Consider the following 24,451-nt stretch of genomic DNA (forward strand, 5'->3'; position numbering starts at 1 on the left):
GAGTCCAGTGCTGGGTGGTCTGTGAATGTTTACTGCTTTATGTGTTTACAATTGTCTTTCTTATTTTTCTAGAGACCCCTTTCCTTAATCAATCAACATGTCTATTGGAGTACCCATCAAGGTTCTGCATGAAGCAGAGGGACACATTGTAACCTGTGAGACCAACACTGGAGAAGTGTACAGGGGCAAGCTGATTGAGGCAGAGGACAACATGAACTGCCAGGTTGGTTACAAATTTGGACTTCATCAAACTCCATTGCGAAGCACAAATGCCCTTGCTTAATTACGTAAATTGCAATCCCTGTGCGGCCGTAATCCTGGCAGATTTATAGCATCTCTAGCGTTCAGGTAATACTCCTGCTCATTGTTCGCAATTTGCTCATGCTACATGTTTGTATGTTGTGTAGTGGAATCCACAAACAAAGAACGGGAATCCCAGCACTCCAAATGGCTTCCAATCTTTAGGACACCTTACAAAAAAAGCAATGTTTTGGCCAAACAGGGCCTTTGTCAAGCTTGGCTGGAACTTTTTTTTTTTTTTTTTTTTGCTTTCTCTAAATATTGGAAGCTGTTTGGAGTGCTGGGATTCCTTTTCTTTGTTTGTGTGCTTCAAGAGGGTTTATGCTGTCCCTTTTTTCCTGCTAGCACCCAGCTTCCTGGGAATTGAGTGCAGAACCGTTTTTTCTTTTTTAATGTGTAGTGAAATCCAACTGAGATCCCTCACAGCACAAGAAATATTTCTCTCACTTTTCACTTCAACTTTAAGTGAGCACTGCCATTGTTATAAGGTGTTGAAGTAGACCTGGTGACTTTGAAATCCAGTTTAGTAAGTATACCCCTTCTCTAAGGTACACCTCCCCACACACACAAAACAATGTTTTGCAAGTGTTGGTACTGTAGCTTCTGCAGTCCTCATTTAGGTACAACAAGTGGTTTTGCAGACTTTAGATTACTGAGGTGAAAAGACCTCTAGGCTTCTGATACAGAATAAGGAAGTAATGGTATAATTAGAAAATGGCAACATCTGTCGGGCAAGCTAAGCAAATAAACATTTGCACCACTTCTGTTTCTATAACAAGTTATCATTGTCCTCGTTTTACACAGTGCAATGTTTAGTGCAAAAATCCCTGTATGGTCACTATAATCATGTGCCATATGGTGTTTTTTAATGTCTGTAAACACGTTCAGCCTGCCTCTTCTAAACCTTTCAATTGATCTGGATAAGCCAGGTATTCATGGCTCCTAAAATGTGACATCTGGTGTCTAGGTACTTAGTGTTCATTTGTGGGTCAATTGACTACTGATTTTGTGCCTTGTTACAAAACCTTAATCTGTCAGGCACTGCTCCTTGGGTACACTAGTCCCACAAGGAGAAATCTTTTGTACTTCAAGAAGACAGTGTTTTGACCTGTGTAATGATCAGTTGAGAGCCCACAAATGTGAGCACTGCAACCTCTGACCTTTTTGGTGCTGTTTTCTTGAAATTACAGATCTATTTGATATTAAAACCCAGGGTTCACACCTGACACTAACATTGTTCTCTGTTTCAGATGTCCAACATCACAGTAACCTACCGGGATGGCAGAGTGGCACAGCTGGAACAGGTCTACATCAGAGGAAGCAAAATCCGATTTCTTATCCTTCCAGACATGTTGAAAAATGCTCCTATGTTAAAGAGCATGAAAAATAAAAACCAAGGTTCAGGAGCTGGCAGAGGGAAAGCTGCTATACTCAAAGCCCAAGGTGAGTGCTAGCTGCTTAGGCTCAGAAAACCTACATCTGACTTGCATTTTGCATTTACAGTAACTTTAACCTGTATCAGAATCTTATGAAAGGTTGTAAGTAACGTTACGACACTCTGCATTAGTATGTGAATAGATTAAAGGAACAATCACCGTTTCAAAAGGGGGAATGCTGTGATTTAAGCGGTCTCATTTGACTTTTGGACAGACTAAGTGCTCTTAATCTGATGTATAAAAGGCTATTTTAATATATCTAAAAATATCTATATCTATTGTTTTTGTTTGTTTTTTTGTTTAATGCTGTCTTTTTATATATAAAAAATATACTCCAGATAATGGAAAACCATCCAATGCAAAAACCAAGCATACCCAAAATAAATAATGGTGATCTGGTTACTTGGTAGAGAGAAAAAAAACTAAATGGACAAATATAATTAAGAAAATACCCTGCACACATGCCTACAATGGTTAAATACTGTTAATCATGATGCATGCTGTCATAAAGCCTTTACATTCTTTGTGGCTTGCTCTATCCTGGTGGCGCCTGGATAGGAGCAGTTGTGTTTTTTTTTTTTTGTTTTTTTTTTTTTTTTTTTTGGTAGAAAGGAGATGGCAACATAGCCTAAAATAGTGTCTGCATCATTTTTGGTGCAAAAAGGCTCTGTAGTTAACTAAGTGCAGCATTTTCGAAACCAGAGAACCGTTCAACAAAGGGCATGCAGTACAAAGTTTCTAGGACAACAGTAATTGGATAGTGTACAGAGACTGGTACAATTCTCACAAAACATAACAGAATGGGTTTCATTATATGTAGGTTAAAATAACTTTTTTTTTTTCTTCCCTTTTTTTTTTTATCCTTCAGTGGCTGCAAGAGGCAGAGGGCGTGGAATGGGACGTGGGAATATCTTCCAGAAACGACGATAACTTCTATTTTCTAGTTTTAATTTTTTGTATTTTTTTGTTTTGTTTTTGGTTCTGTGACTGCTTAAGTGACTTGTTTTTTGGCGAATAAAATCTGTTTCCAACAGTAAAATTGTGTTTTATTCTGAATGCAAAATTATGGGGAATAAGGTCTTCTGCTTTAGATTTGAGTCACGTTTTGGTAGGCCTTCTCAGTTCTCGGGACACAGCCAAGTATAGTACAAAATAAGCTTAGAAATATAAGCAAACATTCTGGACACATTTTTAAGATAGGCTGGTGTGATATTGGTAGGTCTCAAATAAATTACTTTAAAGGTGGTTAAAGGCCTAAACGGGCACTTTTAAGTGTGAAAAGGTAATCTGCATACAGATCACCCATGAGTGATGTTTAATCATAAAATACTGTAATAGTACAAGGCCAAGAAGATTTAATGCAGTCTGTACTTGGTTATGGATGTCAAGCACACTGAGTGTTCTGTGTAAATCAGTAGATACAATGCTGTGCTTTCATCTGTTTGTATACAGGCACCATTGTGACAATGGTGAAATGCCAGTTGTCATGGGTTTAATTTTTTTTTCTCCCTCTTTTCTTTCTGGGTTGGTTGTGTTCGGTTTTCAGTCGAGGGTTGGCTTTTCCCTAAAACCCCTGTCACAGAAGTGATTGATATTCTTGCAATTGCAGCACAAAAGGAAGAGCGCTCCAATTTAAAGATTGATTTTGATACAGAATGGAAGACTCTGTCCTGTGATTTGTCTTTGAAATGACTCTCGTGATGAGTGGTTCTGTCCAGATCCTACAAGGTAAAGTGCATGTGATTACCACATCACAGATGGAACTTGCTTGCAAGAATAAATGTGTATCTGCAAGCTTCAATTTAGTAAAGGTAACGTAGTTCTGTTTTGAAAGTTGCTTGCTTTTGCTATGGGGAACATGTGGATTTATTTGCTAAGCAAGCATTTTGAATCGATTGGATGTGCCGAGTGTGTATAAGGCAAACGTGACTGAGGGTTCTCTCAGGCTACAAATAATGGCTTACTACTGGCTTTGACCTTTTGTGTCTAATTTGCCAAGCTGTTCAACAGCAATATTTACCACTTGTGCACAAGTGGTGTGTTAGTTACATTATTTTGGGCTTTAAAGGCATTGGTGAGTGTGCGCTTTAACATCTTGCTCTACAAAGCATATTTAAAAACTACTGCTTGCCATGCTATACTGCCATTTATTTCCTTACGTTATCAGGAAGGATTGGTAGTACAATATACCTGGTGTGGGAGGAGAGAAAAAAAAAGGTGTTTAGGGAAATCCGGAGTCATGGTTTCAAGTCCAAAAAACAAATGGTGTGAAGCAGGACCTCGTTAATGGTGTCACCGTCCACTGGTTTTCACACAGGTAACGCTCTAGTGACTTGCAGCAAGCATTTCATTCCCCAGACAGCCAAAGTGTGGGAAAAATATGTGACAAATGATGTGAATGTGTCGGGTGCGACGTCAAGAACATAAATCACGTTTTGCATGTGTTCATCCAAAATTCTCAAGCTTTATTCATTTGCAAGGACTTAATTTAAAAAAGTCGCACCTTTCCTCCATACTGGACTTAATCGTAGACTAATGTCCTCACAATACAGCAGGTTTTTTTTTGTTTTTATTTGCTCTCCTTTGCCGTTTCATGAATACACATTTATCACTTTGTCATTTTCAGAGTTTCACGTCAACCCCCCCACCCCCCATAGACCGGATTGAAGAATGGCTGAATAATTAAACATTGTGTGCATTTTACACAAACTGCCATGCAGTTGACTTTTTCCACAGCTATCAATTGTTTTAACAAGTGTTTTAATGTCATCTGTCTCAGACAAAGCCGCAATGTATTGGGAGACCTTGTATGAGAAAGCGTGTAGAGAATGTCGGCGGTCACGTTTATTATGCTGCAGCTTTAACACTTGGCATTTCTCTCTCCCCAGAGCGGTTGTAAGTGAAACGTGCAATAGGAATTAACAGTATGGGGCAGGTAACCATAACAACATTAACTTCATTGCATAAAGGCTAGTTCTTTTGGTAAATCGGTTCTAATTGCCGCAAAGGTGAGACTGCGGTTGCCAAATTATGTATCTGGAGCCAGAGGGCGGTCTTGTGATTCCTTGTTCGCTTATCTTAACATGCATGCGGACTTGTGCATTTAACCCTCTTATAGCTAAACAGGTTAGTATGTTGTGTATCACTATACATGTCTTTAAAATCTACAAGGAGGTAAATCTTTTTTGGGTGAATTGCTTTGCAGTGCAGTTGTTTTTCCTTGTTGAAATTGTGCTAATCGGCCCAGTTGCAGGAGAAGTACCTGTGGGCTACCCATGTCTTGTAGGGAATACATTAGTTCTGTAACTTCTGTCTTAAGCACAGGGCAACTGCTAAGCGTCCAAACATCCTGAGGTGACCATACACAGCTTCCATTTGTCCTACTTCTTGTCTTTGCCCATGCGCACGTGGGATCTTGTTGGATCTCCTGGAACTCTAGCTCAAGCCAGAGCAATGCATAGAGAGTGGCAAGCTGGGCATGTATTGGCCAAAGACATCTCCTGCAAGCCAACAAGCTGGTGGGTGTGAAAAGAGAGCAAAAGTATGGTGGGGGAATGTTCTTCAATGCATATGATTACTGGAGTGTCCCTTTAATAGGGTGAGGTAAATGAATTAAACATGAATGAGAAGGTTAAGCATTGAGCAAAAATTGGGCCTAATGGTTTGGTCTTATGTGTCAACAAATTCCATGTTTCTGTAACAAATATTAAAATTAGACAGGCAATATTTAATACCGCCTCTTGGACAATAAGGCCTTTTAAGTAAATCTTCACATGTAAAAAAAGGTATTTCCATCCAATCATTTGTCAATTTATTCCACAAGTAACAATAAAAAACCCATTAATGACAATGCGTTTTAAGCCCGTACAGGCTTTGTCATGAAGGGGCTATAATACATCAGTAAAATACAGTTGAAAATTCTCCTATATTGTATATACATTATATACAACTTACTGGGGGAAGTCATTGGGAGAAGTCATAGAGATGAAATGCTCAGTTCTTGTGAAAACGACCTCTTTAGTGAATAGACCCGTGTCTCAGCTTTTCCTGTTCTACAATACTTTTTAAAATGATTTAAGAATGCTGAGGAAAACTCCAATTCCTGATTTACCAGAAAAAGATTTTTTATTACATAGTTAATAACATTCTATAGTAATATAAACACATACAGACACACATGTATATACCTCTAGCTTCCTTTTCGGCTGTACCGTTTCACTGTAACAGTCATAGTATAACAGCCTATTTAGCGTTGTGTTTAAATGGCAGTCTGGTTGTAGTCACTACCGCAGCCACATCCGTCTTGTTAATATGAAATACTGAGATTTGTATCTTGGTACCATATGCCTTGGTAATGGCTGACAAACTAGATGTATTTGGATTACTGGTGGCTTACTGGCGGGTGGATTTATGATTGAGCAAAGCTGTGAAGGTACCATTCTACTATGTGTGGATGGCATAAGCCAGGACACCAGTGTGCCCCATATGTGTTTATAAGAATAAATGTGTGATGTGTAACTTATCTTATTGTGTAGATGTAAAGTCATTTATTGGAGAGACCGTCGTCTCGCCTTCCTCTTGTTCTATATCTGATTGCGAGCTAAATAGTTGACAATAGTTAACAGCAGAATGTAAGTCCTTAAACACATGAGCTAAATTGCATTACATGTTACTAAGTAATCAGCCAGTGAGCCAGCGATACACGTTTAGCTAATTTAGAGTATTTGAAAAAGTTTCCTCAACCCTCAATGATTTTACGGTTATTTTTTCTACCAAGAGAATGGTTTGTTTTATTACATGGGACTTAAGAATGGCTCTCACAGTCAGCCAAATAGGTTATTTCAGTACCGGGTGAAAGGTTAGTGCCATATGGTTGTCTCCAGTATAGCCCTGTTACAAATCAGTAGCCCTTTTGCCAGTTGCCATATCCGCGTTCGGAAAGTAGGTTCTACATATGATTCTTACAACCCATCCAACAATACATGACTGTTGACTGTCACACAGGAGCAGTATTCTCTTCAGTCACATGTATTGTGACAACCTTTAAGGTTTTCAGAACTAAGTCACTTCTTGGTTTTTGAAACATTCCTTGTGTGTTACGATTTTTTGTTCTGGATCTTCACTTTTATATGCTCCAGTAAATGATTTGTACAACCCCCCTGCCCCCCCCATGTACATATTAAAATGGAAATCAATACAGGGAGTAATAAGAGATACCAACTACTAAGTTATTTTTTCATGTGAAAAGTCACATTCTCTGGTGCAGTTTGTACTTTGTCCAGGAAATGAAGATATCTGTACATCCATTTAGTATTCTACCATATTATACTTGTTAATGCCCCCTCCCCTGGTGCTTAGTACCCATTCCTAGTTCCACTGACACAGCAGTTCTGTCTCTGCACTTCTGTGATCCCTGCCTCCCTTTGTTCAGAGATTAATCTGTAAAACACACAGTGATGAGGCCGAAGCTGAGTTGTCATGGGCTGCCCTTTGCCTGTCACTGGGTTTGTTACTCAGGCTGTGACATCCAGTAGGTCTATGGGGCATCTGTGTTTAATGGCCACTCTCTGTGGCTGAGGCATACCACCTGTTGCACGTTGAATGTACGAGCCTGCCAAGTTTAAGGTGGTTTCAACACAGGTTTGAGAAAGAAGGGTGAATTCAGTTGCTATAACGATGATTGCTGCTGTTAGTGGTCTCACCTGTCCCAGGGCAGCTGTTGAAAAGGGATAGGAACACCACCCTCGGACAGGTCGCCATCCTGTGCCTCAGGGATTGTTGGAAGAAGGTTCTGCTGGCACAGACGTCGCCTTAACCCAAGGAGCAGTGGCTGAGGCATGGAGTAGATATCAACATTATTACCCAAGTCCACCCAGCTTAGTGAGGGGAAGTTGGTACTATCCTTCATGGCTTCGCTGAGGTCCTTCAGGGTCGAGCAAGTAAGTCGATTTCCATTGAGCGCCAGGTGCGTGAGATTGGGGAGAGCTGTAAGGGAGGCCAAAGCCAACTCCAGAGTGTCATCTGTGAGTTCAGTGAAGCTCAGGTCTACACTGGTGAGGCTGTCTCCATTGCTCTGCAAGTAAAGGGCCACACGCTGTACATCACGGGGGGACAATGGGATACCAGAGAGATCTAGTACATCTATATTTGACTTCTGAAGCAGGCTGTTCTTCAGGCTGTTCAAAGGGTACAGAGAAATATTTTAGCACAGAAAATCAGGAAAAGGAACAAGCAGTAGGTAGCTTTGTAGATGGGATGTTACATGACTTTGAAACTAGCAGAAACGTTGGCACTCCTAGCATGAAACATATTGTTAGTACCTAAAGTCCTTATCTATGGTTTCAGCAGTGGCATTCACCTAAAAGCAATACCATTAAATTAATTTATGCAAATCCTACATATCAAGTCATATACAACTAATTGAATTTTAAAGTTGTCAACACTTGGTCCTGCATTTAGTTTTTAATCTACAAAATTTTTTTTTTAAATCTACAATCATCAGCCTTGAAAGGATAGACAGGGTTTGACCTGCATTTACTTGTTATTATCTTTGCTAACTTGACTCGATTTATATTTCCTGTATGATATGGGTAACAAACTCCCCAAAATGCTTTCCTTTAGTTGTACAGGGGTTTATTATAAACAAGGAGTAGATTTCCCTCATCTCTGTGTCCTTCTTTATTTCCCTGTTGCCCATACTTTAATATTTCTCATCCTCACCTGGCCAGGCTCTTCCTGCGTGACAAGCTGTGTCGATGCCACTTTGAGTGTGGTGTCAAATGGTAGATGAGTTGCCTGCAGATACGGTCCGTGGATCTCATTTGGTCTTGCTCCTGCAAGAAATTTGTGTATATAGACTCTGTTCAAAAGTGTGTGGTCACATGGAAAACAAGGACATTTCTAGCTGGAATATAAATGCAAAAGGGTTTTCTAACGATCGATTAGTCTTTTCAACTTAAATTTGGATTAGCAAACACAACGTCCCCTGGAACACGGGAGTGATGGTTGCTGATTAAAGTCTTTATGTCTATGATGATATTCCATTAAAAATAAATTGTTTCCAGCTACAATAGTCATTTACAACATTAACAATGTCTACATGGTGCTTCTGATCCACTTGATATTATTGTAATGGACAGAATTTGTTTTTCTTTCAAAAACAAGGACATTTGTAATTGACCCAAACTTTTGAATGGTAGTGTTTATAATATGTACACATATAGTTATTTCTATATATGATTAGTATGAGTTGTTGCTCATTTCAGAATATTTTGAGAAGGTAGCTCAGGCCGCTGTCTACTTCTTTATAGGATCGCAGTTCTGGCAGACTAAACTAACCCAAGATCTCCAAATCTACTTCCTTAATCCCAAGCATCATAGGATAAATGTCTGATATGTATCAGACTTACTCCAGTATAAATACATGTTCTGTTGCTGTTTAGCTAGTCTTACCAACAGGACTTCAACATTATATGGTTATAAGACGCAACCAAAACTAATACAATAGAGTAACACTAATACACTTTATGACAAACGGGTACAGAACGATAAGAGGACCCCTGCTATTGTAAGATTACAATATGTGGCCTAAATGTGGTTTTCTACATGATTTATGATGTCCCAAACCCAGAAGAAGAAAAATATTGAAATCCTTACTTTTCATAAAATAATTACTCTTGTCAAGTTGCCTAATTTGGGGCTAACATGTCAGTTTGTGTACCAAAATCATGGTTGGTCCATCCTTCATCCTCATAATGCATTTGACCATAGATAAGAACCATTTGGCCTTTTTTCTGCTGTAAAGACTCACACCTTAACCAGTCCATGGTCTTGTCTTGTGTTAAGGACAGCTTTATCTCTATCCCATTAAATACTGTTACTGCATTAACCTCTCCCACTTCTGTTGGGAAGCTATCCCATTTATCTACCACCTTCTCAGTAAAGCAATGCTTCCTTATGTTACATCTAAGCATCTAGCACGACCAGAGTAATCCTTCTGACTTTGTCAATGCTGCTGGCTGTGCTGGATGTAACATCCTAATTCTCACCTCATGGCTACTACATTATCCAACAGACCTGCCATTGATATTTAACTTCGCTCTATCTAGACCTTACTTCCACTATTTTGCACATATGTAGCCACTTTCTTGTTGACTGTAAGCTCCTATGGGCAGGGCACCCTCTGGTGTGTTTTCCATGGATTACTTTTTTTTCCATCTTAACAATATTATGGAACGTTACAGTGTTTTAAAAACAACAAAGTAACAGCAAAAACAGATTAATCACTATTGGATTTATGGCATTTTATGGTACATAATCCAAGATTATCTGCTTCTTACACCATGCCTAACCAACCCCTACTGCTCACTCTTCAACTCACCTCTTCCTTGTCTTTGTTTGGTCTGCATCCACTCCTCCCTCCCCCTTTCTTCTTCTCCTCCTCTCTCCCTCCGCGTCCTTCTGTCTCTGCCACCCTCCTCCCTCCCCAACCGGCTCTGATTATTGATATTCAGGACCAGCCTTAGACTTTCTGGAACATTTTCCTCTGAGCGGATGGGGTGGGGCAGAATTGTCCCCATCTTGGCCAGGATTTAAAGAGTCTCTCTTTTTCACTCCCTTGTATCTATGAGCATGTATGTGTAAATATACTCCATCCCCATCAGACAAAGCAGCCGGAGTACAGCTGGAGAGGCTACGCGGTTCTAGTGAGAAGAAAGGTGTTCTCTTATTAAACACTCACCTTGCGGGGACACTGGAGCTCTCTGGCCAGACTTAGTAAGAGCTCATGAGATATGGGGTCTACCAGGTTCAGGAAGGTGACATGTCTGTACAGGACGTCATTGAGGAATGTTCCCTCCAGGCCAAGGTCCTGCGGATACACCAAAAGCTTGCTTACCACACCCAGTGCATAGAGAAGACAGCGACCCCCCGCCGGTACTTATCATATCACTGCCACAAGGCGCAACACGTAGCACTGCCCCTCCCTCTGGCGCTGAGCGGGTTAGCTCGGGGGTAACTGGGTTGTTTACAGGGTACACGCGGTGCATGCTGGTCCCGGGGCTCCTCACCTTGCGGAGCAGTTTCAGCACCTGCAGCGCCCGCTCCTGCTTGTGGTCCCGGATCAGCGCCTGGATGTCCCTGAGCCAGGCCACTCGCCTCACGTAGGGGGACGCTTTGTTTCTCCGAAGGACCCCGGGGATTCGCTCCGAGTTCAGGATCAGCGATGTGAATGCAAAGTCTCCTCGGGATCCAGTTGTATCCCCCCGGATACCCCCGAAATCACCCCCGTCCTCCGGCTCATCCTCCAGGCTGCTCTGTCTGCTCAGCCGGCCCCCCATCTCGAGTAGAGCTTAGTAACTACGTGCTACGTGCCACTGACCTACACCAGCCCCCCGCTATCCATGCCCCTCCGTAACACGGCCACCCACTGCGCGCTAACACTCGGCTTCTACGGTACTTTAACCCCCCTGCCCCAAATCCTATCCACTACCCCCTGGCCGGGAGCTGTCCGCTTCTGGTGCTGAATTTGGGAAGCGCTGGTTGCCTTGATACCGGGGTTAGGGAGGGGAGACTCCTGAGCTATCCGTGCAGGACCGGATTGGGGTGATCCGTAGGTGTCTGATGGATCAGGTGCGAGGTCCGGTTCGGTTGCAGGTTCTGTCGCGTGTATCGGAACTGTGTGTCTGTCTGGAGCCGCCTGTCTTCTGTTTGTTTATATTCCAGCTTGCGGCATCCGTCCAATCAGGAGCTGCGGCAAAGAGTGTCTGGGATTGGGGGAGAGTAGTGCTGCCTGAGGCGGCAGTGTGTTTCAGGGCACTGTGTCAGTGGGGTGGCCGCATGGATCTGCAGTTACAGCAACGGCTGGAGACCGCAAGAAATTTATAAAGAACAATTATAGTGCAAAGTGCTCAAAGCAGAGAGATCAACAGGAATACTCGGTTTCTATAGTGACTGCAGCAATAAGTGCACTTTAATCAACCCACAATGTATATACCATCATATTTTCCCTGGAAATACATATCTACACCTGGAAGGGCCATGTAAACACCCTCACAGTCCTTCTGATGGCCTGTTTGTAGTCCTCAGAGAATCATATCTAGAATGTGTTTTATTGCACCACTTTCTCACACTCCTTTATTTAACCCCCTTTCCCTTGTTTAATGTTACCTTCAGTCACCTTTTATTTTAGACAATCTCCACACAATGGCCCTTGGTTTATTGGCCAGGTCTTCCTATAGCTCTGTCGGTTTGATGGACCATTCCTACCTTTGCATTCCCACCCCAAAGTTCTTGTCCGTTCCATGTGGTAGTATCTTATATTGTATTATCCTACCTGATTATAAACCAAACTCGTTATTTTGACTATGATTGACCTCCACTTGCCCTGATCTATAGATTGTGCCCAAGTGTATGAACACATACCACCTGTTTCAAATCTTGGCTATTGTTGACCTCACTTTAAGGATCTTCTGGGGCTGGGGCCCAGGAGAGCTTTGGTTGTTTCCAGAGAAAACCAGTACTGCAATGACTTGGTACATCTCTATGGTGCAAACTTCACCGCCTAAACAATGTTTCCAAAGGGACTGGAGGGTTAAAAGGAGAAGCGCTTAATGCTAAAACACCCAACCCTGCTTATGCACTGGCCATTTTGACTAAGTTAAAGTTACTTTTCATTCCCACCAGTAATATAACCAAAAGTATGTGGACAACCCTCCCAATTATTGAGTTTGGGTATTTCAGCCATACCTATTGCTAACTGGGGTATAACATCAAATACACAGAAAGCCATCTCTATAGACAAACAATGGAAGTACAATGGGTCATACTGAAGAGCTCAGTGACTTTAAAAATGGCAGAGGATGCTACCGTTACCACAAGTCAGTTTTTGAAATTTCTGCCCTGCTTGATCTACCCCAGTCCACTGTAACTGCTATTATTGTATTGGAGTAACTACAGCTCAGCCACAAAGAGATAGACAACGCACACTTAGATTTTGGGGCTGTTCATGTGATTGTAAGGGATATGCACAACAAATAAACAGCTTAACTCATACCGTCTTATCCTAATAAATAAAGACACTGACAACTGAATTGGAGAAACAGGCCGTGGTCTTTTATTTGGTTTACATTGTAACAACAACCAATTACTTAATATCAACATAAACATTGTAAACCATAAAGCACTCTTGGCCCAAGCCCCAGAGTGCAACCATACTTAAATACTCAAAGACCATCCGCCCTAAAGCCAGGACAGCCCAAAACCACTGGTTCACCTTGCAGAAGAAAAAAAGGGCAACCTTAACCCCAATAAAAGCCACGACAGATTTTTTTTTTTTATTAAAAACCCTCTTTTTATTTTTATTTTTTATTTTTATTTTTTGGGTGGGAGGGTGGGCGCCTCAGAAGAAGTTCTTCCATCATCGTACCCTTGGCTCTCCCGCTAAGCTGCCGCTCACCAGACGCTACAGAGAGGTCAGTGCAGTCAGCTAGCGGTTCGCCGCAGGTGTGAAACAAACGCACCTCAGCAGGTCTATTTATAGGGCAAAATCCCGCCCTTAGCGCAGCGCGAGCGCAGCGCGAGATACCACTTTACCTCATATAAGAAAAGCGCGGTTAAACTAAGTGGCTCGAGACACCCTCGAGCGCAAAAAAGGCGCGGCCAACTAAGCGGCGCGAGCGCATCTAGCAGCTTCTACACTTTTTTTTTTTTTTTTTTTTATGTAACCTCAACCCTAACCTGTTATATAACCCTGACCTTTACTTGACCCCTCTATCCCCACAACCACATGCCGCCCTGACTGCTAAATAGAGTCAGGGCTTCTCAATGAAGGCAGTAGTGGATGCAAAATCACTTCACTACAGAGTTCCTAACTGCATCTGTGCATCAGGAGCTTCATGAAATGGGTGTCCAGCTGCACACAAGCAGAAGATCACTATTCTCAGTGCCAAACATTGTCTCAAGAGGTGTGAAGTGTAATGTTCTGTGTTCTGCTGAAATACACTTTCTGAAAAGGCTGATGGACAAATCTGGGTTTGTCAGATGCTAGAACACTACCTACACAAATGCATAGCGCCTAATGTAAAGTTTGATGGAGGAGGGATAATGGTCTGGGGCTGTTTTTCAGGGTTTGGGCTAGGCCCCCTTTTCCAGTGAAGGGAAATGTTAATGCTACAGCATTCAAAGTCATTTTATACAATTGTATGTTCCCAATTTTGTGGCGCCAATTTGGGAAAGGCCCTTTTTCTATTCCAGCATGGCTGTGCCCCAGTGCACATATCAAGGTCCATAAAGACATGGTTGGATGAGTTTGGGGTGAAGAGAACTAGACTGTGAGCCAGACCTTTTTGTATCCAACATCACTGTGTCCACATACTTTTGGTCAAATAGTGCAAATAGGAGAACTTCAAATGTATATCTGCCCCTGCTTATGAGTTCATACATATAATTTCTTTCATATTTTAATAGTCTTAATTTTGTAAATTTTAATCATACTGAAGAATGTAACCAGTGTTCCCTCTGGCTTTTTTTTTTTTTTTAGAGAGCGCACACGTCCAAAAATTGTGCGCACAACAGTTTTTCCCAAAAAATGAAGAAAAAAAAAATAATTTTTTTAAAACTTTATGCAGCGCGGATATTGTGCACCCAAAATTTCTGCTCTGTGAAAATTTTTGCACAAGAGAAATTTTCTGCGCACGCCAACTAAGAAAAATTAGATGGAACATTGAATGTAACGGTGCTTTATAAAGTAATAAATAGTAATACTAGTCTTGCTTTGAATTACATCTAAATTATTAATGTCCTTTTGATTAGTGGTATGGTCTAATAGAAGGGCTTATTTATTAAGGGCAATTGTGAAAGTGCAGAACAATGTGGAACAATCACCATGGAAACAAATAGAATGCCTCGGCTGATTGCTCCACATGTAGCCCATTGCCTTAGAAATGAATATTATACATATGGCCCACAGCATTTTATAACGTGCCCCTTTCTCTACAACTTACTCAAGCGTCATTACCTATCCTCTTTGCTTTGCTACATATTCTCATTACTTTTAAATCTTTGTAAAACTCAATCATATATTTTATGCTCCTAGGAATGTAAGTGCTGGTAAAAATACTTCTGTCATCCTCACTATGTACCTTGTTTTCTAATCTAGTCTGCTTGTTTTCTGGATGAACTCTGCATTATGATACCTCATTTCCATACCTGGGAACTCTCCGGAGAGATTGCCGGGTTAGCGCTGCTTCTCCGGGTCAAGTCCCGAATCCTCCGGGTCGCGGGAGAAGGGTTTGACACGCCCGCTCCCCGCCCATTTTTCCTGAAAATGGGGGTGTTTCCCACTACCGTCAGCGGAAACACCCCCGACGTCAGCGGGACCTGATGTCAGTGTGCAGTCCTGGTCCTGCTCTGGAGCCCAGGCGCCGGAGTCCAGAAGTTCCCAGGTATGCTCATTTCCCATCACCTCCAGCCTCGATATTTACAGATAGAAACGCCTGACTGGCCAGCCTAGCGCCCCGCCAAATTTGGAACCATCCACCCTAGGTTGACCGCATGTCCCGGGCAGCGTGAATTTTTTTTTACGCGGAGGAGACAGAGGGGCGCCTAGCAAACGCTCGGGGCCCCTCAGTCTCCTCCACGAGGCCTCTACCTCCGTTGCGGTCCCGGCATTTCATGCTGAGCGCCGGAATATGAAGTCATATGCCGGCGCTCCGCAGTGAAGCAGCGCGCACCGTGGCAGAGCAGGGTGACGGAGGCCTCGGACTCTCACCGCAGGACTTCAAGGTAAGTGAACTACAAAGGGGGGAGAGGGTAGATAGTGGGTGGGAGAGGGGGAGATAGTGAGAAAGAGGGTAGTAAGAATATTGAAATAAGTGTGAATGAGTGAGTATGAATTAATGTGTGGATGAATTGTCTGAATGAGGGAGAGACTTGATGAATTCATGTGTGGATGAATTGTCTGAATGAGGGAGAGAATTAATGAGTTTGTCAGAATGTATTGATGAATATGTGTAAAATTATTTGTGTGAATGTGTGAGAGAATAAATGATTGTGTGAATGAATTATGTGAATGAAAGAGTGAATTAGTGAGTGACTGTAAAAGTGTTTGTGTGAATCAGGTGTATAATTCTGGAAATGCAAAAATGGCACTGGCAGGGTGTTTATGGGACAAAGATGGCACAGGCCGGGCTGTTTGGGGACAAAGTTGACTCGTGCTGGGCTGTTTGGGGCAGGTCCTATTCGTATAATTTGGGTTGGCTGTAATTTAGGGGTTTTATCTATACCTTTAATGCTGAGTTTTTTATGTGAATTCCAACTGATCTATATCTACAAAGCTGGGTTTATTTGTTATTCAGGGAAAAGAAAAAATGTCGGTGCGCTGAGCTAGTCACAGGCTCAAATAATACAAATGTATATGGCTCCTCATCAGTCTGGTTGCAGCTTGCTGTCCAGGGGTTAATAGGGAGGAGGTTTAATTGCACCTCCCCCAACACATTAATAAGGTTTTGGTAGCGGTATAAACTGCTTTGTGTGCCCACTGTGTAGGAGGTGAGAGTAGGTTCTCACCCTATTGAGAGTGTGCCTTGACGTGGCGGGTGAGCTTAATTATGCTTTGGCCAATTCATATAACCGAAACCTCTCATTTATATTATGTTTATATATTTGTTGCCAACTTTATTAGGGTAAGAAGCGCAGACAGTTTTTGTTTTTTGTATTATTTGTTATTCTGTAGATCCATATCTGCTATGCTATGTTTCCATACATTATTATTGTATACCTGCAAATACAGGATTTGTATGTCTGATTCTGTTTATTTGATCTATACCTTCAGTGCGGTGTTCACAAGTGAATTTCAATTGATCTATACAAGCAAAGCTGTGTTTGTGTGTTAATGTTGATCTATAGCTGCTATCTGCATCAGGGTCTAATATTTATGTGTATATATATATATATATATATATATATATATATATATATATATATATAGGCGGCATGGGGCTAATATTTATATATATATCGGCAGAAGGGTCTAATATTAAAGAAACTGCCAGTTCAGCTGTTATTTTGAAATCATATTTCAATTTCAAGAGATAAATACTTATTATGCAGTTAAAAATGCATGTCTAATGCGTATATGTGATGGGACCATCACATAAATCAATAATAATGGGGGCATTAATACAAATAGTGCTGGCTGGAGGCGATCCTACAAGGGTCTGGGGGCACCACATTAATCTATACTAAAAAGGTGCTGGCTGAGCCATCAATTCACAAGGGACAAAAACACTAAGGGGAGTATCAACGAAAATCCATCCTGGTGTAGATGCCTGTGTCGTAGATTGTGTCCTGCTGTTTGTGTGTTTTTGGTTATCACTGTAGCAGAGCCTGTCCTGCCGTGTGTGTCTGGGTGTCAGTGTGGCAGAGCCTGTCCTGGTGTGTGTGTGTGTGTGTGTGTCTGGGTGTCAGTGTGGCAGAGCCTGTCCTGGTGTGTGTGTGTGTGTGTGTGCCTGGGTGTCAGTGTGGCAGAGCCTGTCCTGTGTGTGTTTGGGTGATGGTGTGGCAGAGCCTGTCCTTGGGTGTGAGTTTGCATGTTGGTGTGCCAGAGCCTGTCCTGGGGTGTGTGTTTGGGTGTTGGTGTGGCAGACCCTGTCCTGGTGTGTGTGTGTCTGGGTGTTGGTGTGGTAGAGCCTGTCCTGGTGTGTGTGTGTTTGGATGTCGGTGTGGCAGATCCTGTGCTGGTGTGTGTGTGTTTGGGTGTCGCTGTGGCAGAGCCTGTCCTGGGGTGTGTGTTTGGGTGTCGGTGTGGCAGGGCCTGTCCTGGTGTGTGTGTCTGGGTGTCGGTGTGGAAAAGCCTGTCCTGGTGTGTGTATTTACTGGCACTTAATTTACAGTAGGAACTATTTCATTTTTACTTATCCAGAGATAAAACGCCCTCCTGAATTTGTAGTGACTTAAGGGGACAAAACATTCTAGGCCCTCAAATCATTTAGTGGAAAAGATAAGGTATTGTGTTATTTTATATTTATTTCAAGGATTAGTGGCACTAAATTGTGGCTTCAGGCTTCCCGTGTTGAATGACCAAGTATTGTGTATGTATTTGTATTAATTTGTTTTTCATAAAAATGGGCTGCTCAGTCTTAAATGCCCGCAGGGCCGGCCTTAGGGGTGTGCGACCTGTGCGGCCGCACAGGGCGCCATGGCAACAGGGCGCCGCCCGGGACTTAAATTATAACATCGTTTGGTTTTTTTGTAACTTTAGTTAACATCCTCCATGTTAAATAAAGTTTTTTTTAACTTTATTTAACATGGAGGATGTTAAATAAAGTTAAACAAAAAAAAAACGGTGTTTTCATTTATGTCCCTGGCAGGGGCGCCGAGCGGTTGCTCGTGAAGTTTTCAGCAACCGCTCGGCCTTCCCTAGAATTATTCTGGCGCTCAGCTGTGAAGCGTGCACCGTGGCAGAGCGGGAAGACGGACGCCTCCCGCTCCCACCGCAGGACTCCGGCAACAAGGTAAGTAAGGATAGGGGGTAGATATAGTGAGAAGGGGCAGGGGGAGTAGATAGTGATAAGGGGCAGGAGGGGAGAGGCAATGAGAAGGGGCAGAGGGGGGAAGGCAGTGAGAAGGGGCAGAGGGGGGGAGATTTTCTTCCTTTCTTTTTTTTGGGATGGGGGGGCGCCAGAGGAGTAGTCCGCACAGGGCGCCAGAACACTTAAGGCCGGCTCTGAATGCCCGGGCCTATTTTTTGTCCCAGTCCAGGCCTGCAGATAGATATGGTGAAAACCCAAAAGCACACCTCTATTAAAAACATGAGAAATCTATGCTGGTGTATACAGAAAATATCTCATATTATCAGACCGTAATCAGTCTTGTCTTTGATTCAGAATGCATGTTTAAATTCCCTCACTATATTAGCCTCTATCACCTCTAAGGGGAGACCTCTCAGTAAGGCGATGCTATTAACTAGGAATCCATTATCCAGGCAATTGACGTCTTAAGTTGATAGATATTAGGTAGTAATATTAAAAGCTTAATGATTGTTTGATGGCTACATGATCCAATTCATATAAGCTCTCCTGAAATGGATATTTTATGTTCTTTTTTAAGCTATTCTTTAATATTCTAATCTTTCATCATTTATATTTCACGAGAAATACACTGATTAATTATATATCTTGCCTACTACCCATATACTACCAATATATACATATACTAAGTTATTTCCATCTGCAGCAAAGGAAGCGAAGAACACACTATAAGATCTCCGAAATAATAAGCGTCACAAGATAGTAACAGCTTGGTACTGAAACCCCTTGTACTGGGGTTACTATATTTATACAAAAAAAGTCCACACTGCAAATGTTGCCTCGCACAGTGCCATTATAGCGCACATTTGTACGATTATTATAATCTCTGCACGGTTGTAAACAGTCATAAAAACCACACATCAGAAACCAAAAGTAAGCATTGTAAGCAATGTAATGTCAGTCATATATTCAATTTGTGAAGGTGTGCAAGGCACAATAACAGCTTTATAATCTTATCGACAATTCCTTAAAGGTGCTGATCAGCAGCAGGCTTGTCATTTTTTCCTCTAAACAACACATAAACATTTAGGAAAATGTTTCAGTTTCTATGGTAACAACCTATCAGTGGCTGCTTTTGTGTCATGTGATGTGTTCTGGGCAAAAATTATAAATGAACCATGAAAGATAATTATTCTTTTTCTTCTGTGAGTGCTTGAAGGATTCAACAGTGCTAGTGATGATGTTTCCAATGCCATGTTTATTTGCAAAAGTCTTAAAATCAGCAGAATAGGTGAAACAACACCTTTTAGATATGAAAATGATGTTATGTGTAACAGAATGTTCCAGGGGAAGTGAAGCTGCTACTTATCGTTTTAAATTCCCTGACCTTGCCTTTTATGACTGACAATCCTACAATTGCAGATATGGTAGGTAATTACAGCTTAGTAATAGAATGTTCCTTCAGATTATATATTTTATTGTCATAAGCATATGAATACAGAGTTGGTGTGGAAAGGTGTTCAAAATCTCACCGGTCTATGGTGAAATTACCAATATTGAATTTGGGTTTAAAAAACCCTGCTTTCACTTACATAATGTGGACAGTATTGCATTGTCACTTTGCGTGTGATGTGACCAAATGACCTAGAACCTCAGAGATAGATAGACCTATCACATGGAGCTCAACCCTGTGTACTCTATTGACTAATCATTAAAGTCTCTAGGGTTCAAATGCAAAGTCTCTAGGGTTCAAATGCAAATGACACGTGCATGGCAGCCACGGCAGAGTTTATTTATTGACCAGACAATATACAGTATACATACAACCTTACTTACCCACAGTCCTGATTTGTTTGGGACAGACCTGAGAGACACGCTTGGGACATGTCCTGTTGTCTCAACCAGCGGATAGTGCTTTGCATGTCAGTTAAACCAACATTGGAAATCGCATAAAAAGGTCTGATCCGGGTGGCCGATAGATTGTAAAAATGTGTTGGCAGTATGGTGTTTAATTGGATATAGTACATATTTTGTGTTTCATATGCCATCTATGTAAAAACAGAGAGCTGTCTAGTATAATAAAATAAAGTAGAGAGCATTAAAGTATTTTGCCGTGATTTTTTTTAAAAACATCCAATTTTAAAATTTCCCTAAAACAAAAAAGGCACTTGGGGTAACAAACCAGATCTAACCCAATGGTTGATTTATTCCATGGCTTACATCTCTATGCTAATTCAAATAGAATTACATATCCGGTGTTCCCTGCCCTGAGTTATCTATGCTGTCATCCGCATTCAGCTCTGAGCTGTTGTTTGACTATGATCTGCAACACAGGAAGAGAATAAGACCAGATCATATGTGTTCTGCACCACTTATTCTAACGATAGAACCTGGCTGCAGAATCCCTAACCAGCTCAGTGACATTTTAAGCCTAAGAGATCAGGATAGGCAAAGTGTCTGTACAAGAACACCAGTGTCCGTGGCAAGGTTTGTGAAGGTCCATAGGACATTATTAAATGTCCACCATGAGCGATGTGTATAACCCTGTAATTCTGGAGAATCGTGTTAAAGAAGGAATAAATACATCTGTTGGCAAAGCACAGGTGGAAATTCCCTGAAAGTTTATTGCCAGACCTCCTTTGACCTTTAGCATGTTAATTCCTTTGCACTGCATGGATGATCAGTTATACTTTAATGGCGTTAAAGGATTCATAGTTCAGCAGTCTGCAAATGTCTTTCTGTCAATCATTTCTCTAGTATATCTCCCAACATTTTTACTTGTAAAACAGTTCTAGATTGTAAGCTCGTTTGTTATAATAGGCCAACTGGGAAAATCATTGATCTCATTTTTAACTGGCCCAATGGACAGTGGAGCTACAGGGAGTCTGATTGATGCAGATCGCGATTGGGTCCTTGTTATGTCAATGAGGGTCTTCTGCTCCATGGACCTGTCCCCTCTAGGCCAGAATACACCACTGCCTGGAAGACAACCCGTGGTGCTGCCATCGATACCTTCATAAGTTACTGGTTAGAGGTTTGTCTAGATGGAAAGGCTTTACTGAGCCTTTTTACATGAACTGCTTCCTGTTTTTTATTTCCACAACATCTGGAGCTGTACAGCACGGTGATACACCCTTATCCACAAAAATTCTGAGCTTCAAGAACATAGTGTCGGAAATTGGATATATTTGGGAAAAGGGGATTCCAGGAGCCGACACACCTTCGTCTATGGCTGAATAGCTTAAATCAACGTAGCTCGAATAATCACAAGAAAATGCTTCTTTGATAAGAAAATGGAGGGTTTAATGATGAGGAAGCCTATGAAGGCTAAAACGCACACAGGGTTACATTGGTAATGAAGATGAATGGTAGCAAGGATGTAACAGAGATAAGTAACTGCAACAAGAATGTAAAGATTGTAACAAAGGTATTGGGGGAGACACACTAAACAAAACCAAACACACTAAACAAAAGCTTCAGGTTTCTTTTACAGATCTTATCACACATTATTTACCAACAGACAATAGTACTGCTTTCACAGACAATGCAATACAATATTTACAGTTGTACTGTTGCCTTTTTATGTGGGCTTCAGGGGGCTATATTTGTATTTAAAGAAAAGTCTCCACTTGTCCTTTCTATAAGCATGTGAATTCCACTGGCCAAATGTTGTTTAGTTAGGTCAGATCACTTTAACTCCTTTTACACCTATAATGACTGCAATTTATATTTTTAACATAAATATGTTCTAATGCTCCCTAAAGTGTCTTGACATAGTTTGCCTACTACCTCCACACAGAGGAACTTCAGGGGATGGATTTGGGGCCCAAAGAAGGACCACTCAGAAGCAATGAGGCATTTTCTTAATATAAAATATATAAAAAAGTGCTTTTCAAAACTTTTCGAACGTCCCTCCTATTTTCATCCATAAATGTTTATTAAAACTGGTTATTTATTGATTTTATTCAAAATGTAGTGAACATTTGTGAAAAGTGCATTCCTGACTTTTTTTTTTACCACCTTCAAAATGTGTTTTTATTTTCAATAATGTTTCAAGGATAGATTTATGCTTGTATTGTGGTCCCTGTGGTACCTTGCATGAGCCAAATGAATTTTTTTGGCTGTCATGCAAATGGACCATTTGTCTCAGCTTCTCCTTCAGCTAATATGGAACCCTCCACTTGTCTCATGCAAGACAGCTGGGTTCTCCGAATGCCTTTAGCTGCTTACTTGTTGCCAACCACAGTTTTGCCCCTCCTTATCTTATAAGAGATCCACCTCTTGCCAAAGACCAACAAAATAAATAATACAGCTGCTGAAAAGTCTCAAAAAATACAGGCAAAAATTGTATTATAGAGGATGAATATTTAGGCTGGGCATGGTTTATAAAGTCATATTTTAGGATAGGTGAAGTACACAAGGAAACTGAACATGAATAATAAGATTGACATATTTAACCCCTTCGTGACTGGACTTTTTAATTTTTGTACCCTTTGTGATAATGGCTGTTTTAACATTTCTGCTGTGTTTGTATTCAGCGGTAGTTTTCTTCTTTCTCATTTACTGTACCCACAAATTAAATATTTTATTCAAGACAACTCCTCACAGGCCAGCCTACTCCTGCTGTCCCTGTTTTTTTTAAGTCTAAACTGTGTTTGTATATGGTATTATGTCATTAAATGTCATCGCACATACAACAATACCGGATAAACAACAGTGATAACGCGATTAGTGATGTAACACTCAACTCTTAACTGTTGCAGACACATGTCAGAATTTAAGTCCAATGAACACATCATGATGTACTTTCTGTACTTTGTTTAAAGACATGTACCCAAAGAGTGGCAGAGAAATGAACTTTCTGAATATATGTTTGCTTTTCAAGAACAAACACAGTGATGTGAGTTTGGGCCTCATTTTATTTGCAAAAGGTAGCATGGAACTCATCAGCCTCTCCTTATCCCAACTGTATCCCAATTACTATATATGGATACATTATCTGTGTGATCTCTCTCCCGTCATCTCTTTCATTATTGTTATTCATAGACTTACACCTCTGCTTTTAATCTATTGCCAAGTGCAAGAGCTTTCTTCACACTCTTTGCAAACTTTCCCCACTCAGATGACTTTTTGGAGTCAGCATTAAAATCATATGTATGAGAACCAAGGATTGCATGGATTTTTCGCTTGGGGCTTCTCCAGAATTTCTTGAAATTTCAGTTGCAAAGTGTTTCCATCGACCCAAGGATACATGTAAATCATCAAATATAAAGCCTGCCATTTCCATGAAGTTATTTTAATCTTGTTTTGTTGACATGTTGGGGATTATGTACAAAAAGTCATTATGGAGCAATGTTTGAAACATAATCTTAAAACCATAGCGATAGAGTGGTTCAAACCGTAGGATCATTTTGTTGGACGCTATCATTATAAGACCACTTTTGAAATTACATCATATTCACTGGTATACAGCATGTCTCTTTACTGTCATTGAGAAATTTCTTCTGTGTGCAGGAAGACTGTTACAAAATAGCTACTGTTGTTTAATACATATTATGTAAAAACTTCTGACCATTTTGAAATGGGTGCTTGTAACATAACTCTAAATTACTGGCAAGTATGTGTGTGTTTCCTGCTTATAATCCATGCCTCTCTGAATATGTAACTGCCTACTCTTGAAACAGATACACTTTATTACGGAGCAACCTGTTATATGATATCAAACTCCTTATGGTTGTAAATAATACTAAATAATTGGTAGCAGAAGTTATCATTACCAGCTTCAAATGTCCATCTGTGTCAACAACCAGAAAAAACAGTACCTGTGTGTGGGGCCAAGGCAAGCGGCCTCTGCAGCCTCTACATGGGACTGAGCCCTTGTTAGCCCCTACCCTTGTCTGAGCTTTGGGCCCCATGTGGCCCCTTTCTGGAGATTTGGGTCTAGTGACCCCTTTGCAAGCTTTCTTTAGGTTTGTACTGGACCCTGAGATTTTTCATGGTAGCCCTGGTTAGAACTGTGCAGATGCTACATATATGGCATGGCTAGGGGACACCGATTTAGAAGAACTCTTTTAGGACCAATTAAGTAAGGCATTCAGAACCATAATTTTATTTTTATTAACCTTATTTCATCTGATTATGTGTACATCATTGTGTAAAATACACTCTCTTCAGGCTCATTCAATGAGC

The 24,451-nt window shown here is 41.1% G+C and overlaps 2 protein-coding genes and 1 long non-coding RNA gene across 3 annotated transcripts; 1 reads left to right on the forward strand and 2 right to left on the reverse strand.

Annotated features, from left to right (window-relative positions):
- The first annotated feature begins 86 nt into the window (after positions 1–86).
- Positions 87–2,755, forward strand: SNRPD3 (small nuclear ribonucleoprotein D3 polypeptide). Its single transcript, XM_053457305.1, has 3 exons — positions 87–223; positions 1,551–1,743; positions 2,605–2,755. The coding sequence occupies exons 1-3, from the start codon at positions 98–100 to the stop codon at positions 2,664–2,666; spliced, it is 381 nt and encodes a 126-aa protein (XP_053313280.1). The 5' UTR covers positions 87–97; the 3' UTR covers positions 2,667–2,755.
- A 2,769-nt stretch (positions 2,756–5,524) lies between these two features.
- Positions 5,525–6,307, reverse strand: LOC128474895 (uncharacterized). The gene is made up of 2 exons (XR_008346410.1): positions 6,024–6,307; positions 5,525–5,978 (listed from the first exon to the last, which is right to left on the reverse strand). It is a non-coding gene; the product is annotated as an uncharacterized LOC128474895 (long non-coding RNA).
- A 709-nt stretch (positions 6,308–7,016) lies between these two features.
- On the reverse strand, positions 7,017–11,523 carry LRRC75B (leucine rich repeat containing 75B). Its single transcript, XM_053457324.1, has 4 exons — positions 10,805–11,523; positions 10,477–10,605; positions 8,457–8,569; positions 7,017–7,912 (listed from the first exon to the last, which is right to left on the reverse strand). Exons 1-4 carry the CDS (start codon positions 11,072–11,074, stop codon positions 7,435–7,437), a joined length of 990 nt encoding a protein of 329 aa, XP_053313299.1. The 5' UTR covers positions 11,075–11,523; the 3' UTR covers positions 7,017–7,434.
- Positions 11,524–24,451: the final 12,928 nt, after the last annotated feature.

Source organism: Spea bombifrons, chromosome 1, assembly GCF_027358695.1.
Source record: "Spea bombifrons isolate aSpeBom1 chromosome 1, aSpeBom1.2.pri, whole genome shotgun sequence".
NCBI classification, from domain to species: Eukaryota; Metazoa; Chordata; class Amphibia; order Anura; family Pelobatidae; genus Spea; species Spea bombifrons.

Bases quoted from the DNA above. Each gene is read 5' to 3' on its own strand.
- LRRC75B (XM_053457324.1), bottom strand. From the start codon at position 11,074: ATGGGGGGCCGGCTGAGCAGACAGAGCAGCCTGGAGGATGAGCCGGAG. The intron at 8,570-10,476 runs GTGAGTGTTTAA...AATTTCTTGCAG, and splicing joins AGCTCCAGTGTCCCCGCAAG to GAGCAAGACCAAATGAGATC. The intron at 7,913-8,456 runs GTGAGGATGAGA...CCCTTTGAACAG, and splicing joins CGCAGGAAGAGCCTGGCCAG to CCTGAAGAACAGCCTGCTTC.
- SNRPD3 (XM_053457305.1), top strand. From the start codon at position 98: ATGTCTATTGGAGTACCCATCAAGGTTCTGCATGAAGCAGAGGGACAC. The intron at 224-1,550 runs GTTGGTTACAAA...TCTCTGTTTCAG, and splicing joins AGGACAACATGAACTGCCAG to ATGTCCAACATCACAGTAAC. The intron at 1,744-2,604 runs GTGAGTGCTAGC...TTTATCCTTCAG, and splicing joins TGCTATACTCAAAGCCCAAG to TGGCTGCAAGAGGCAGAGGG.